Here is a 13,438-nt window from a genome sequence, read left to right on the forward strand (position 1 = left end):
ATCTATCTATCTATCTATCTATCTATCTATTATCAATCTCCTATATATTATCTATCTATCTATCTATCTATCTATCTATCTATCTATCTATCTATCTATCTATCTATCTATCATCAATCTCCTATATATTATCTATCTATCTATCTATCTATCTATCTCCTATCTATCTATCTATCTATCTATCTATCCATCTCCCTATCCATCTCCTATCTATCTATCTATGGCACCTAGCAATGATCTGCTCTCTGATTGGCTCTCCGCTTTCTCCCCAGCACAATGTAGGCCTTGGTGACATCACAGAGTGACCTCACCAGCACATGATGACATCACACAGGTGATATAAGCTGCTGCAGAGCTCAGATTTCCTCAGAGTTGGAGTAGGAGTCCTAGTGTAAGTATCTCCTTATTGGCCCCATCCTCTCCCCCTCCCCCGCCCTGCACCCCCAATCCTGGTGTCCCCCAAATCTCTCCCAGTAGAACTTACATTTGTTGGAGATCCGGTAGATCCAAAGAATAAGAGGTTTCTGGCTTCTTCTTCAGGTTTTCGTGTTCTTCTATTATTGAGGACTACAGAGCACACACCATGTTGGATATGAAGGTAAGAGCCTGTTCACACTGTGTATTCACTGCAGTCATGTGTAAGCCTATAGGGGGCGCTGCCACCATTACACACACCAACCACATCACATAAACCCAATCTCAGCTCCATACTAACCAATCACAGGTTCATAGCAACCAATCACCGCTCCATACCAGCCAATCACAGATCAATACCAGCCAATCACAGCTCCATAACAGCCAATCACAGCTCCATAACAGCCAATCACAGCTCCATAACAGCCAATCACAGATCAATACCAGCCAATCTTTCATAATACCAGAGCAGTGTGAGAAGTAAAAGCAGATCTATGATTGGTTGCTATGGGCAACAAGGAGAATCCTTGTATAGTGCAGCACCATAAATCTTCCCCAAGGTACCTGCTGTGTGTTTGTGTTGCTGCCCCCTGGTGGTCTTCCTCTATTTCTGTTGAGCTGCCCTCTGTTATATATGAATATACCCCTATGTGTATATATATATATATATATATATATATATATATATATATATATATATATATATATATATATATATATATATATAAAATGTATATATATATATATTTACCCTCTGTACATATATGCCTCTCTATCACTGTATAGCTACACATTATATATATATATATATATATATATATATATATATATATATATATATATATATATATATATATATATATATATATACACACACATATACAGACAGGTATAATCTGATATGGGGGATATCCCTATCATAACTGTTTATACCCCTCTGTATCATTATATATATATATATATATATATATATATATATATATATATATATATATATATATATGGGCTGGGCGATATACTATGTAAATACTGATAACATCTCTGGCGTTGGTCAACTGACCTTAACTTTGCCAGGATGGTATTTGCGGTATTGTGCTGCACAGGTTGGTACTGGCACGGAGTGTCAGAGCGCACCCATCCTCCCGCCACACAGACCACGGAGTGTCAGAGTGCACCCATCCTCCCGCCACACAGACCACGGAGTGTCAGAGCGCACCCATCCTCCCGCCACACAGACCACGTAGTGTCAGAGCGCACCCACCCTCCCGCCAGCAGAGACCATGGAGTGTCAGAGCGCACCCATCCTCCCGCCACACAGACCACGGAGTGTCAGAGCGCACCCATCCTCCCGCCACACAGACCACGTAGTGTCAGAGCGCACCCACCCTCCCGCCAGCAGAGACCATGGAGTGTCAGAGCGCACCCATCCTCCCGCCACACAGACCACGGAGTGTCAGAGCGCACCCATCCTCCCGCCACACAGACCACAGAGTGTCAGAGTGCACCCATACCCCTGCCCACACAGACCACAGAGTGTCAGAGCGCACCCATCCTCCTGCCCACACAGACCACGTAGTGTCAGAGCGCACCCATACCCCTGCCCACACAGACCACAGAGTGTCAGAGCGCACCCATCCTCCCGCCACACAGACCACAGAGTGTCAGAGCGCACCCATCCTCCCGCCCGCACAGACCACGTAGTATCAGCGGGCCCCCATCCTCCAGCCACACAGACCACGTAGTGTCAGAGCGCACCCATCCTCCCGCCAAACAGAACACACACTGGAGATTTCAGGAGTCCTTCAGGCTGCACTCAGCTCCCCTCCAGTGTGCTAAGCGCTGTGCTGCTGCTGCCGGGAACGTCTCTCTCCTCCGGATGCTGCACACGCCGCTATGATGTGCACGGTCTGCCCTATGTGTGATGCTCGGCCGGGGACACTGCCAGTAAGAGAACATCACACTTACATTAACGTCTTCCACACCACGTGCTGCACCAATGGACAGAGTGTCAAAAATGGGTCAGACTGCGCGCAATGTGTGCAGCATCCAAAGCCGCCACCTAGGAGGAGAAAGCCGTCCTGGCAGAGGCAAGGATTCCTGTGCTGGGAGAGAGCGGTGCCTAGGGTAGCAAGAAGGTGCCAGCCAATGCCAACCCATATCTGCAGAACGGAATCTGACAGTGACAACTGGGTTTAGGTGATATTATGCCAGGAGGATAGCATGTTATTCCATATAATGGTTAATTATGGCACAAAGCACTTTTTGATGTATTCATTTTGCTGCTATTTTGTATATTTAAGTGTCATTTGTGTTGGATTATATTACATGCTAGTCGTTTGGATTGCTTTATTGCCTCTCCTGGTATTTTAGTGTTACCCTAAGCATTGTAGGAGTCACTAGATTTTGTGTTTGACCTTTGTGGTCCATTTTAAGTGGTTTTAAATAATACCCCACCTGATCCCCACACACACTACCCCACCTGACTCCCCCCACACACACTACCTCACCTGACCCCCTTCACTCACACAATACCCCACCTGACCACCACCCTACACACACTACCCCACCTGACTACACACACACTACCTCACCTGACCCCCTTCACACACACTACTTCACCTGACACCCCCCCCCCAAACACACTACCCCACCAGACAACCCCCCCACACACACTACCCCACCTGACCACCACCCTACACACACTACCTCACCTGACCCCCTTCACACACACTACTTCACCTGACACCCCCCCAAACACACTACCCCAACAGACAACCCCCCCCACACACACTACCCCACCTGACCACCACCCTACACACACTACCTCACCTGACCCCCTTCACACACACTACTTCACCTGACACCCCCCCCAAACACACTACCCCAACAGACAACCCCCCACACACACACTACCCCACCTGACCACCACCCTACACACAATACCCCACCTGACCACCACCCTACACACACTACCTCACCTGACCCCCTTCACCTGACACCCCCCCAAACACACTACCCCAACAGACAACCCCCCACACACACACTACCCCACCTGACCACCACCCTACACACAATACCCCACCTGACCACCACCCTACACACACTACCCCACCTGACTCCACACACACACACACACACTACCTCACCTGACTCCCTTCACACACACTACTTCACCTGACACCCCCCCCCAAACACACTACCCCACCTGACTCCACACACACTACCTCACCTGACCTCCCCCAACACACACTACTTGACCTGACACACATACACACTACTCCACCTGACTCCCTCTCCCCTCCACTATCGAACCGGACCTGACTTACACCACAACCACACTGCTATACAGCCGCTCTCTCCTTTTTTAGGCCCTTTGCACTCTGGCAATGATAGAGTTAATAGCCCACCTGTGGTTGGAATCGGGGGGCTAAACTTATTATTACAGGGGTGGGGCCTGACAGGACATACTTGGAACATTAGAGGACAAAAACTATTGTTTATGTTATTTCATTAGCAAATTTAGACAAATTCCTAATATACACTAGTTATGGGAAATGCACATGTAGGGCTATGTATATAACGTAGTGATTTATATATATATATATATATATATATATATATATATATATATATATATATATATATATATGATATAGGGCTATGTACAGTATATAACATATAGGGATATGTATATACCATATAGGGATATGCATATAACATATAGGGCTATGTAAATATCATAGAGGGCTATATATATATATATATATATATATATATATATATATATATATATATATATATATATATTATTATATAGGGGGGGATTTATCAAACATGGTGTAAAGTGAAACTGGCGCAGTTGCCCCTAGCAACCAATCAGATTCCTCCTTTCATTCCTCACAGACTCTTTGAACTACAGTATGTTTGATAAATCTCCCCTACAATGCTATTTCCCACAATTTACTAGATCAGACAGGCTACAATTGCTGTAAAAAAAAAAAAAAAGTGACAGCATGACTCCCCAGTCTATACCTGCAGCATCCAGCAGGGGCGCAGTATATGTAGAAATTACATGTAATGGCCATTCCTGTGCTTTCCTGCCCAAAATTCAGCTACCTAGGATAGTCCCAGAAAAACTAACTAATATATATATAGTGAGACAGTGACAGGACTGGTGGTTGGGGATGGCTATATATCTCCCTGATACCTGTCATACATGTGCACCAGGCTCCAGTCCATGTCTCATCCCAGGAAAGCTGGGGAAAAGATGGAGGAATCCAGGAAGGCTGAATATCCACAGCAAACTACTTCCTATGGGCCTCCTGGTAGTGGCTGGAGACCGGCCTGGATTTGTATGGAATGGCGGGCAGGTTGGTAGTGGGGCCTGTCATTCCCTTCTGGCCAGTCTGGGTTTTCATGTCTGGCCCAAATCAGCACAGGTGCAGGAGGTCACTGATCACTGGCCTTATAAGAGGAGGCAGGAGGAGGCCGCCACTCATCGCTGGCCATATAAGAGGAGGCCGCCGCTCATCACTGGCCTTATAAGAGGAGGCCGCTCATCGCTGGCCATATAAGAGGAGGCCGCCGCTCATCGCTGGCCTTATAAGAGGAGGCCGCCGCTCATCGCTGGCCTTATAAGAGGAGGCAGGAGGAGGTCGTCGCTCATCGCTGGTCTTATAAGAGGAGGCAGGAGGAGGCCGCTGCTCATCGCTGGCCTTATAAAAGGAGGCAGGAGGAGGTCGTCGCTCATCGCTGGTCTTATAAGAGGAGGCAGGAGGAGGTCGTCGCTCATCGCTGGTCTTATAGTAGGAGGTGGCTGTGTAAGGATCTGTCCTGGGAGGGGGCAGGCTGAGGAGACCGCTGCTCATTGCTGGCCTTATAATAGGAGGAGGCTGCTCATCGCTGGCCTAATAAGAGGAGGCTGTGTAAGGATCTGTCCTGAGGGGGGCAGGCTGAGGTGTGCGGTAACATCCTGGGGGATATTGTGGCCGCTCTCCTGTATAGCTGTTAGAGAAGCAGGAGGATTTCTTATATCTGTCGCCGCTCTGTTACTTTTACTTTCTTAAATAAATCGGAGCCTCCGTGTTCTAGAATATAAGTTCTGTCCCCGTCTCTGACTGCTGCTCCTGCCCGACTCCACAAACCTCATCTCCCACTGTGTATATATGTGTGTGTGTGTGTGTATATATGTATCAGTGATCTGGAGGAGGTATCTATTATATATGTATACACTCCTCTGTATATATGTGTGTATCTCTAATACAATGAACCAGCTGAGACCTCCCAATGCCTCCTGCACTCACTTCTCCCTGTTTTATCCCTATAGTCTGCAGAAAGCGTCTTGCTATGTAAGTACCTCCATCTCCCCGCTATTACCCCGACCATCCCCCGTCACCCTCTGCCACCATCACACCCTGCCACCCTCCACCATGTCACCCCCTCTGCCGCTATCCACCCTCTCCGCTGCCGCTATCCTCTATTCCCCCCCCCCCCGCCCCCCATCATGGTGAAGGGGTTGGATGTCACTTATATTGAATATCCTAGTAAATCTCGTCTGTTTCTTCCTCTCTAGCTGTAGATGACAACAAACCCTGGTAAGTAAGTCTTCCTTCTGGTTGCGTCTCTGGCGGCCGTTGTTACCTCAGTTAGAGACGAGATGTGAGGGCGGCTCCGTTATTCTCATTCTCTTCTTTCCTCTGTAACAGGATTGAGGATGAGGACGAGGGACCGGATGAGACGTGAGTAACAAATATGGCGGCTTCTGTGTTGTGGAGACTTGTGCTATGTTTCTTACCATGGCTTCTCCTGCAGGTGGATCTCCGCTGTGCGCTCGGCCCCTCAGGTTTTCTGGTATGGTGGTCTCCTCATTATACACGGATAGAGAATATTTTCTGTAGATTCTGTTTTGTTCTGTTCTCCTAACCCCAGTTCTCTTCTCTACCAGTGATGGCTACATAGAAAAAAACATCTGGGTTCCCCGTCTCCAACCCATAAGGTAGGACCCCAACCTCCCCTATCCACATCCCATGGTGCGCTCCCCTTACACTGGTACTAGAGCGCAGAGAACCTTCCGGAATAGGTTTCTAAAAGGTTCTCTAGGGTCGGCTCCATGTATCCTGTCATTCTATTCATTCACAGGACTGGGGACCCCATTCTCCTGATCAGTGGGGGTCTCTGAGCTCAGACCCCCCACTAATGTCTCCCAGTCTTTATAGTGTTAAATATGGGATGATTTGTGTTTTAGGGAAGAATCAAAAAGAGATTTTGAAAGGGAGCTCAAGCCTGAAAGCAAGATGGAGCGTTTTGCTCGCAAGAAGGAAGAGCGAGTGAAGCTTCTGGCTATGTAAGTGGATGGAGTACACCGCCATATAGACACATAGATGACACCGCCATATAGACACATAGATGGCACTGCCATATAGACACATAGATGGCACCACCATATAGACACATAGATGGCACCGCCATATAGACACAGAGATGGCACCGCCATATAGACACAGAGATGACACCGCCATATAGACACAGAGATGACACCGCCATATAGACACAGAGATGACACCGCCATATAGACACAGAGATGACACCGCCATATAGACACATAGATGGCACCGCCATATAGACACACCATATAGACACATAGATGACACCGCTATATAGACACATGGATGGCACCGCCATATAGACACATGGATGGCACCGCCATATAGACACATAGATGACACCGCCATATAGACCCCACACTGCCCCAGGGGAGACATTAATATAAAACCTGTCTGCGCACACAGGCGCCATCTAGTGGTGCTGGTCATATGGCATATCCTGCCGGGCACCAGGGGTAACCCTTAGTCTTGGAATAACCCTGATTGTGTATAATATGGTAAATGTACAGAGTCCTAATGTCTCCCGCTCTTTATATAGTTACATATAAGGGGATTTGTGTTATGTACAATAGGGAGAAGATAATGCTGGAAAAGCAGCGAGAGGCCGAGAGGCAGATGGAGAGCAGGATGCAGCGTGAAGCGCAGATGAATGAGGAAAGAGAGAGACGTCTGGCCATGTAAGTGGATGGAGTACACCAACACCGACACATAGATGACACCGCACTACCCCGGGGGAGACATTAAAGGGGTACTCCGGGCAAAATGTATTTTTAAATGTTATTACTAAGGAAAGTTCTACAAATACATAATATACACTAATTATGGGAAATGCACATATAGTACTATTTCCCTCAATTTAGTAAATCTGGCAGACTTACTTCCTTTTTTTTTTTTTTTTTTCTTTTTTCTTATCTTTAATTTTAACAATTTACAAACATCCAGCATAAAACACTTAATATTTACCCCAACCCGACATCTTCACTTCAACAAGATCACCATTTCATCCACATCTCCATAACAAGACAATAACCACTTTTCCATAATGTTGTCATTTCTCTGTGTGGGTAAACCTGCAGGGCGCCTATCTTATCTACCTACTACCTTTGTTTATTACCCTTCACCCCTTATATCTCCCATCACTCCTACCTTCAGGTAGCAGGATGGCCGCACCCCCCCAGCGCCAAGGGCCGGAGAACCGGGCCAGGCAGGGCAGGAGGACCCATCCCCGCCTCAACCACAGCACTGTATAAAAAAACATCTTAGTCAACTAAAACAGATAAACCACAACCGCCCTTCTAGCTCTTTTCTCCGCCAGTTCACCCCCTTCCAAAGGGCCCCACTGGCTGATTCCGAGCCAAATCTCAGTCACACCCGTTGTCCACGGACCCATGCCTCCAGATCCTATGAGCAATTGTCCCGTCCACTCCGGAAGTTCCCACTGCCCATCTATTATGGAAAGCAGTCACCCCCAGACGGTCAGGTTCAACACACCAGGCTTACTTAAAAAAATAGTGACGTCACGTCAAGTGTAGGGTCCAGCAGGGGGCGCATGTAGAAGTAGATTAGAATTAGAATAGACGCCTTCTCCCTCCCTCGGCCTATCTCCCGCCCCGGTCCTATTACACCTGCTGCCCGGTTCCAGGCAACGGGGCGAGCGCTCCCAAGGAGAAGCACTCACCCGCCACCCGCTCTCGGCGGGGTAAGCGCTGAGGCCCAGGGGGAGACTCTTTCAGAGGACAGGAGGTGCAGAAGGGGTGAGCGTCAGATAAGGAGCGCTCACCCCGCTGCCTGGAAGCGGGCAGCAGGTGTAATAGGACCGGGGCGGGAGATAGGCAGGGGGAGGGAGAAGGCGTCTATTCTAATTCCAATCTACTTCTACATGCGCCCCCTGCTGGACCCTACACTTGAGACGTGATGTCACTATTTTTTTAAGGAAGTGAGTCTGCCAGATCTACTAAATTGAGGGAAATAGCCCTATATGTGCATTTCCCATAATTGGTGTATATTAGGGATTTGTAGAACTTTCCTTACGTAATAACAGATTTAAAAATACATTTTGCCCAGAGTACCCCTTTAATATAAAACCTAATATAAAGCCATCTAGTGGTGCCGGTCATGGGGCATATCCTGCCGGGCACCAGGGGTAACCCTCAGTCTTGGAATACCCCTGATTGTGTATAATATGGTAAATGTACAGAGTCCTAATGTCTCCCGCTCTTTATATAGTTACATATAAGGGGATTTGTGTTATGTACAATAGGGAGAAGATAATGCTGGAAAAGCAGCGAGAGGCCGAGAGGCAGATGGAGAGCAGGATGCAGCGTGAAGCTCAGAAGAAAGAGAAAAGAGAGAGACGTCTGGCCATGTAAGTGGATGGAGTACACCAACACCGACACATAGATGACACCGCCATATAGACACTGCACTGCCCCCAGGGGAGACATTAATGGGGTAGTTCACCAACTGTGTTTTTTTCCAAATAAACTGATGCCATAAAGTGCCAGATATTATCAGCCGCTGTATGTCCTGCAGGAAGTGGTGTATTCTCTCCAGTCTGACACAGTGCTCTCTGCTGCCACCTCTGTCCATGTCAGGAACTGTCCAGAGCAGCAGCAAATCCCCATAGAAAACCTCTCCTGCTCGGGACAGTTCCTGACATGGACAGAGGTGGCAGCAGAGAGCACTGTGTCAGACTGGAGAGAACACTGAAAAACACAAAGGGCCACTGAGCCCACTAGAAGCGAGGTTAGCCCCACGAGGATATAAAACGTAACTTATTATCAAGTGATGTTTATAGAAGCGTGAAGTTAAGACCCCCAGACTGGCCGCCCTATCATACACTGTGTATATCCGCCTATCAGGTGCTAATAGAGAGTGCAACACTGTGTGAGCCGCAGACTATCTCTATAAGCACCTGATAGGCGGATATACACAGTGTTGCACTCTCTATTAGCACCTGATAGGCGGATATACACAGTGTATGATAGGGCGGCCAGTCTGGGGGTCTTAACTTCACGCTTCTATAAACATCACTTGATAAGTTAAAGGGGTTATCCAACACTACAAAAACATGGCCACTTTCTTCCAGAGACAGCACCGCTCTTGTCTCCAGCTTGGGCGGGGTTTTTCTGCTTAGTTCCATTAAAGTGAATGGAGCTTAATTGCAAATGGCACCTGAACTGGAGACACGAGTCGTGCTGTCTCTGGAAGAAAGCGGCCGTGTTTTTGTAGCACTGGATAACCCCTTTAAGTGTTTCTTCCTAGAACCTGGTAACCCCACTTTGCTGAGCACCATTTTGTGTTAGTTATTTAGACTAGAAAGAATACACCACTTCATGCAGGGCATATAGCAGCTGTTAAGTACTGGAAGACTGGAGATTTTTAAATAGACGTGACAAATCTCTGGCACCAGTAGATTCTTAAATAGAATTTTTTGAACTACTCCTTTAGTATCAAACCTGTCTGCACACACAGGCGCCGTCTAGTGGTGTCAGTCATGGGGATATCCTGCTGCACAATGCCACCACCGGGGGGTATAGGATCCATTACAGCTGCTGCAAAACTACAACTCCCATCAGGCAGATTGTCAGGGCATGATGGGAACGTCTCAGGCTGGAATACAATGCACTGGAGGCGGTCAGGGCACGATGAGAGTTGTAGTTCTGTAACAGCTGAAGAGGCACAGGTTGGGGGCCACAGCATTAGGGATTGTCCTGTTCTGACCAGTTATATGGGCACCAGTAGGCATGGAGCAGGATTCCACTATTGCCCCAAGAGACAGACAGGAGATCCTCAGTGGGGTCAAACTCAGGTCCTCCAGCTGTTCAAAAAAAAAACTACACGTCCCATCATGCCTGGGCAACCAAGCTTTAGCTTTGGAGGTTGAGGCATGATGGGAATTGTAGTTCTGTAACAGCTGGAGGGCCTGAGTCTGACATGTGCCTAAGGCTAAAGGACGTCCCGTATACAAGCTCTAACACTGCTGCCCATCCTCAGGATAGACCAGTATGGTGGCATCTATGGGGCCGGGATCAGCGATCAGGAGGAGCAGCAGCACATTGTGCAGAGAGGTCGCCCCCTATGATGTCAGCCACTCTCTAGAGAGTCGCTCAGTGGGCTCCTCACCCGGGGTCTCTCAGGCTTCATGTCAGCTTGCTTCTTGTTTCTTAGATTAAGATCCATCTTCTGCTGCTGCCGCCGCCCGGCCGTTGTGGAGTAAACCGTGAGTATAGCAGATCCTTCCATTGTCCCTTGTTTTCTGTGTCGGGGGGTGACATCCTCTGGGTCGGGGGGGTAGGTGACATCCTCTGGGTCGGGGGGCACATAGATTTTATGGCAAAGGCTGTGAATGCAGTGTGACCCTCGCCTTATATCCCCGCTGCTGTATACAGGGGGAACCTTAATGCTCTGTACTTTTGCCTTTAGAGAGTTAGGCCAAGTTCACATTACATATCACTTTGGCTGTTCTGTGACACGGCCAGGGTTACTGAAGATCATCCCGGCCGATGATACAGAACTGGCCGGATGATCTTAATTTCTGATGAATTTGGATGTGGGAGTACACATCCGAGGCCGCATCCGAATTCACCACTGCACACAATGGAGAATGCGGCCGGAGCTGCACGCTCCATTGTGTGCATGGACATGTCTTCTGTGGCCGCTAGCGGCTCTGGCCCGGAGTGTGTACTATGTGTATCCACTCCTGCCGGGATTCCCTCTAGCTGCAGCAAAATGTAAGCTAAGTACTAATCACGGCCGTGTTGCAAATCAGAAACAACGGCCGTGATAAATACTTGTGTTTTGTAAACATGGCCTTATAGTGTTACTTGTTTGCACTGTTTATACTGCTATTATGCACTCTAAGTAATAGCTATATGGAATGCACCTCTACGCTTGATAACATTTTTGGCATCTCTCTGCTCCATATAGGCAACACCTGGCAAAAAGTAACACCTGGCAAAAAGTAACACCTGGCAAAAAGTAACACCTGGCAAAAAGTAACACCTGGCAAAAAGTAACACCTGGCAAAAAGTAACACCTGGCAAAAAGTAACACCTGGCAAAAAGTAACACCTGGCAAAAAGTAACACCTGGCAAAAAGTAACACCTGGCAAAAAGTAACACCTGGCAAAAAGTAACACCTGGCAAAAAGTAACACCTGGCAAAAAGTAACACCTGGCAAAAAGTAACACCTGGCAAAAAGTAACACCTGGCAAAAAGTAACACCTGGCAAAAAGTAACACCTGGCAAAAAGTAACACCTGGCAAAAAGTAACACCTGGCAAAAAGTAACACCTGGCAAAAAGTAACACCTGGCAAAAAGTAACACCTGGCAAAAAGTAACACCTGGCAAAAAGTAACACCTGGCAAAAAGTAACACCTGGCAAAAAGTAACACCTGGCAAAAAGTAACACCTGGCAAAAAGTAACACCTGGCAAAAAGTAACACCTGGCAAAAAGTAACACCTGGCAAAAAGTAACACCTGGCAAAAAGTAACACCTGGCAAAAAGTAACACCTGGCAAAAAGTAACACCTGGCAAAAAGTAACACCTGGCAAAAAGTAACACCTGGCAAAAAGTAACACCTGGCAAAAAGTAACACCTGGCAAAAAGTAACACCTGGCAAAAAGTAACACCTGGCAAAAAGTAACACCTGGCAAAAAGTAACACCTGGCAAAAAGTAACACCTGGCAAAAAGTAACACCTGGCAAAAAGTAACACCTGGCAAAAAGTAACACCTGGCAAAAAGTAACACCTGGCAAAAAGTAACACCTGGCAAAAAGTAACACCTGGCAAAAAGTAACACCTGGCAAAAAGTAACACCTGGCAAAAAGTAACACCTGGCAAAAAGTAACACCTGGCAAAAAGTAACACCTGGCAAAAAGTAACACCTGGCAAAAAGTAACACCTGGCAAAAAGTAACACCTGGCAAAAAGTAACACCTGGCAAAAAGTAACACCTGGCAAAAAGTAACACCTGGCAAAAAGTAACACCTGGCAAAAAGTAACACCTGGCAAAAAGTAACACCTGGCAAAAAGTAACACCTGGCAAAAAGTAACACCTGGCAAAAAGTAACACCTGGCAAAAAGTAACACCTGGCAAAAAGTAACACCTGGCAAAAAGTAACACCTGGCAAAAAGTAACACCTGGCAAAAAGTAACACCTGGCAAAAAGTAACACCTGGCAAAAAGTAACACCTGGCAAAAAGTAACACCTGGCAAAAAGTAACACCTGGCAAAAAGTAACACCTGGCAAAAAGTAACACCTGGCAAAAAGTAACACCTGGCAAAAAGTAACACCTGGCAAAAAGTAACACCTGGCAAAAAGTAACACCTGGCAAAAAGTAACACCTGGCAAAAAGTAACACCTGGCAAAAAGTAACACCTGGCAAAAAGTAACACCTGGCAAAAAGTAACACCTGGCAAAAAGTAACACCTGGCAAAAAGTAACACCTGGCAAAAAGTAACACCTGGCAAAAAGTAACACCTTCCTTTTTATTTCTGTGAAATATAGCTCTCTAGTCATCCGGAAATCCCAAATCTTCACAACTGTCTGAACTTGTCTGGCTGAGTGGCTCACTATCACTGGTAACACGGTCTTCATATAGGACACCATCCTCTGAGCCATCCAAGGCATTACTGATG

General features: G+C 47.1%; 1 protein-coding gene across 2 annotated transcripts; it reads left to right on the top strand.

Annotated features, from left to right (window-relative positions):
• The first annotated feature begins 500 nt into the window (after positions 1–500).
• Positions 501–11,811, top strand: LOC138770857 (putative uncharacterized protein DDB_G0271982). Of its 2 annotated transcripts, XM_069950118.1 has the most exons (11): positions 501–598; positions 5,741–5,762; positions 5,987–6,008; positions 6,120–6,152; positions 6,226–6,264; positions 6,359–6,409; positions 6,659–6,757; positions 7,370–7,474; positions 9,058–9,162; positions 10,968–11,019; positions 11,727–11,811. In XM_069950118.1, exons 1-10 carry the CDS (start codon positions 584–586, stop codon positions 11,014–11,016), a joined length of 540 nt encoding a protein of 179 aa, XP_069806219.1. In that variant the 5' UTR covers positions 501–583; the 3' UTR covers positions 11,017–11,019; positions 11,727–11,811. The 2 variants fall into 2 exon arrangements, with proteins under 2 accessions (XP_069806219.1, XP_069806220.1); XM_069950119.1 differs by lacking the exon at positions 6,226–6,264 and having other exon boundaries at positions 502–598.
• Positions 11,812–13,438: the final 1,627 nt, after the last annotated feature.

This window comes from Dendropsophus ebraccatus, chromosome 13, assembly GCF_027789765.1.
Source record: "Dendropsophus ebraccatus isolate aDenEbr1 chromosome 13, aDenEbr1.pat, whole genome shotgun sequence".
NCBI lineage: Eukaryota > Metazoa > Chordata > Amphibia > Anura > Hylidae > Dendropsophus > Dendropsophus ebraccatus.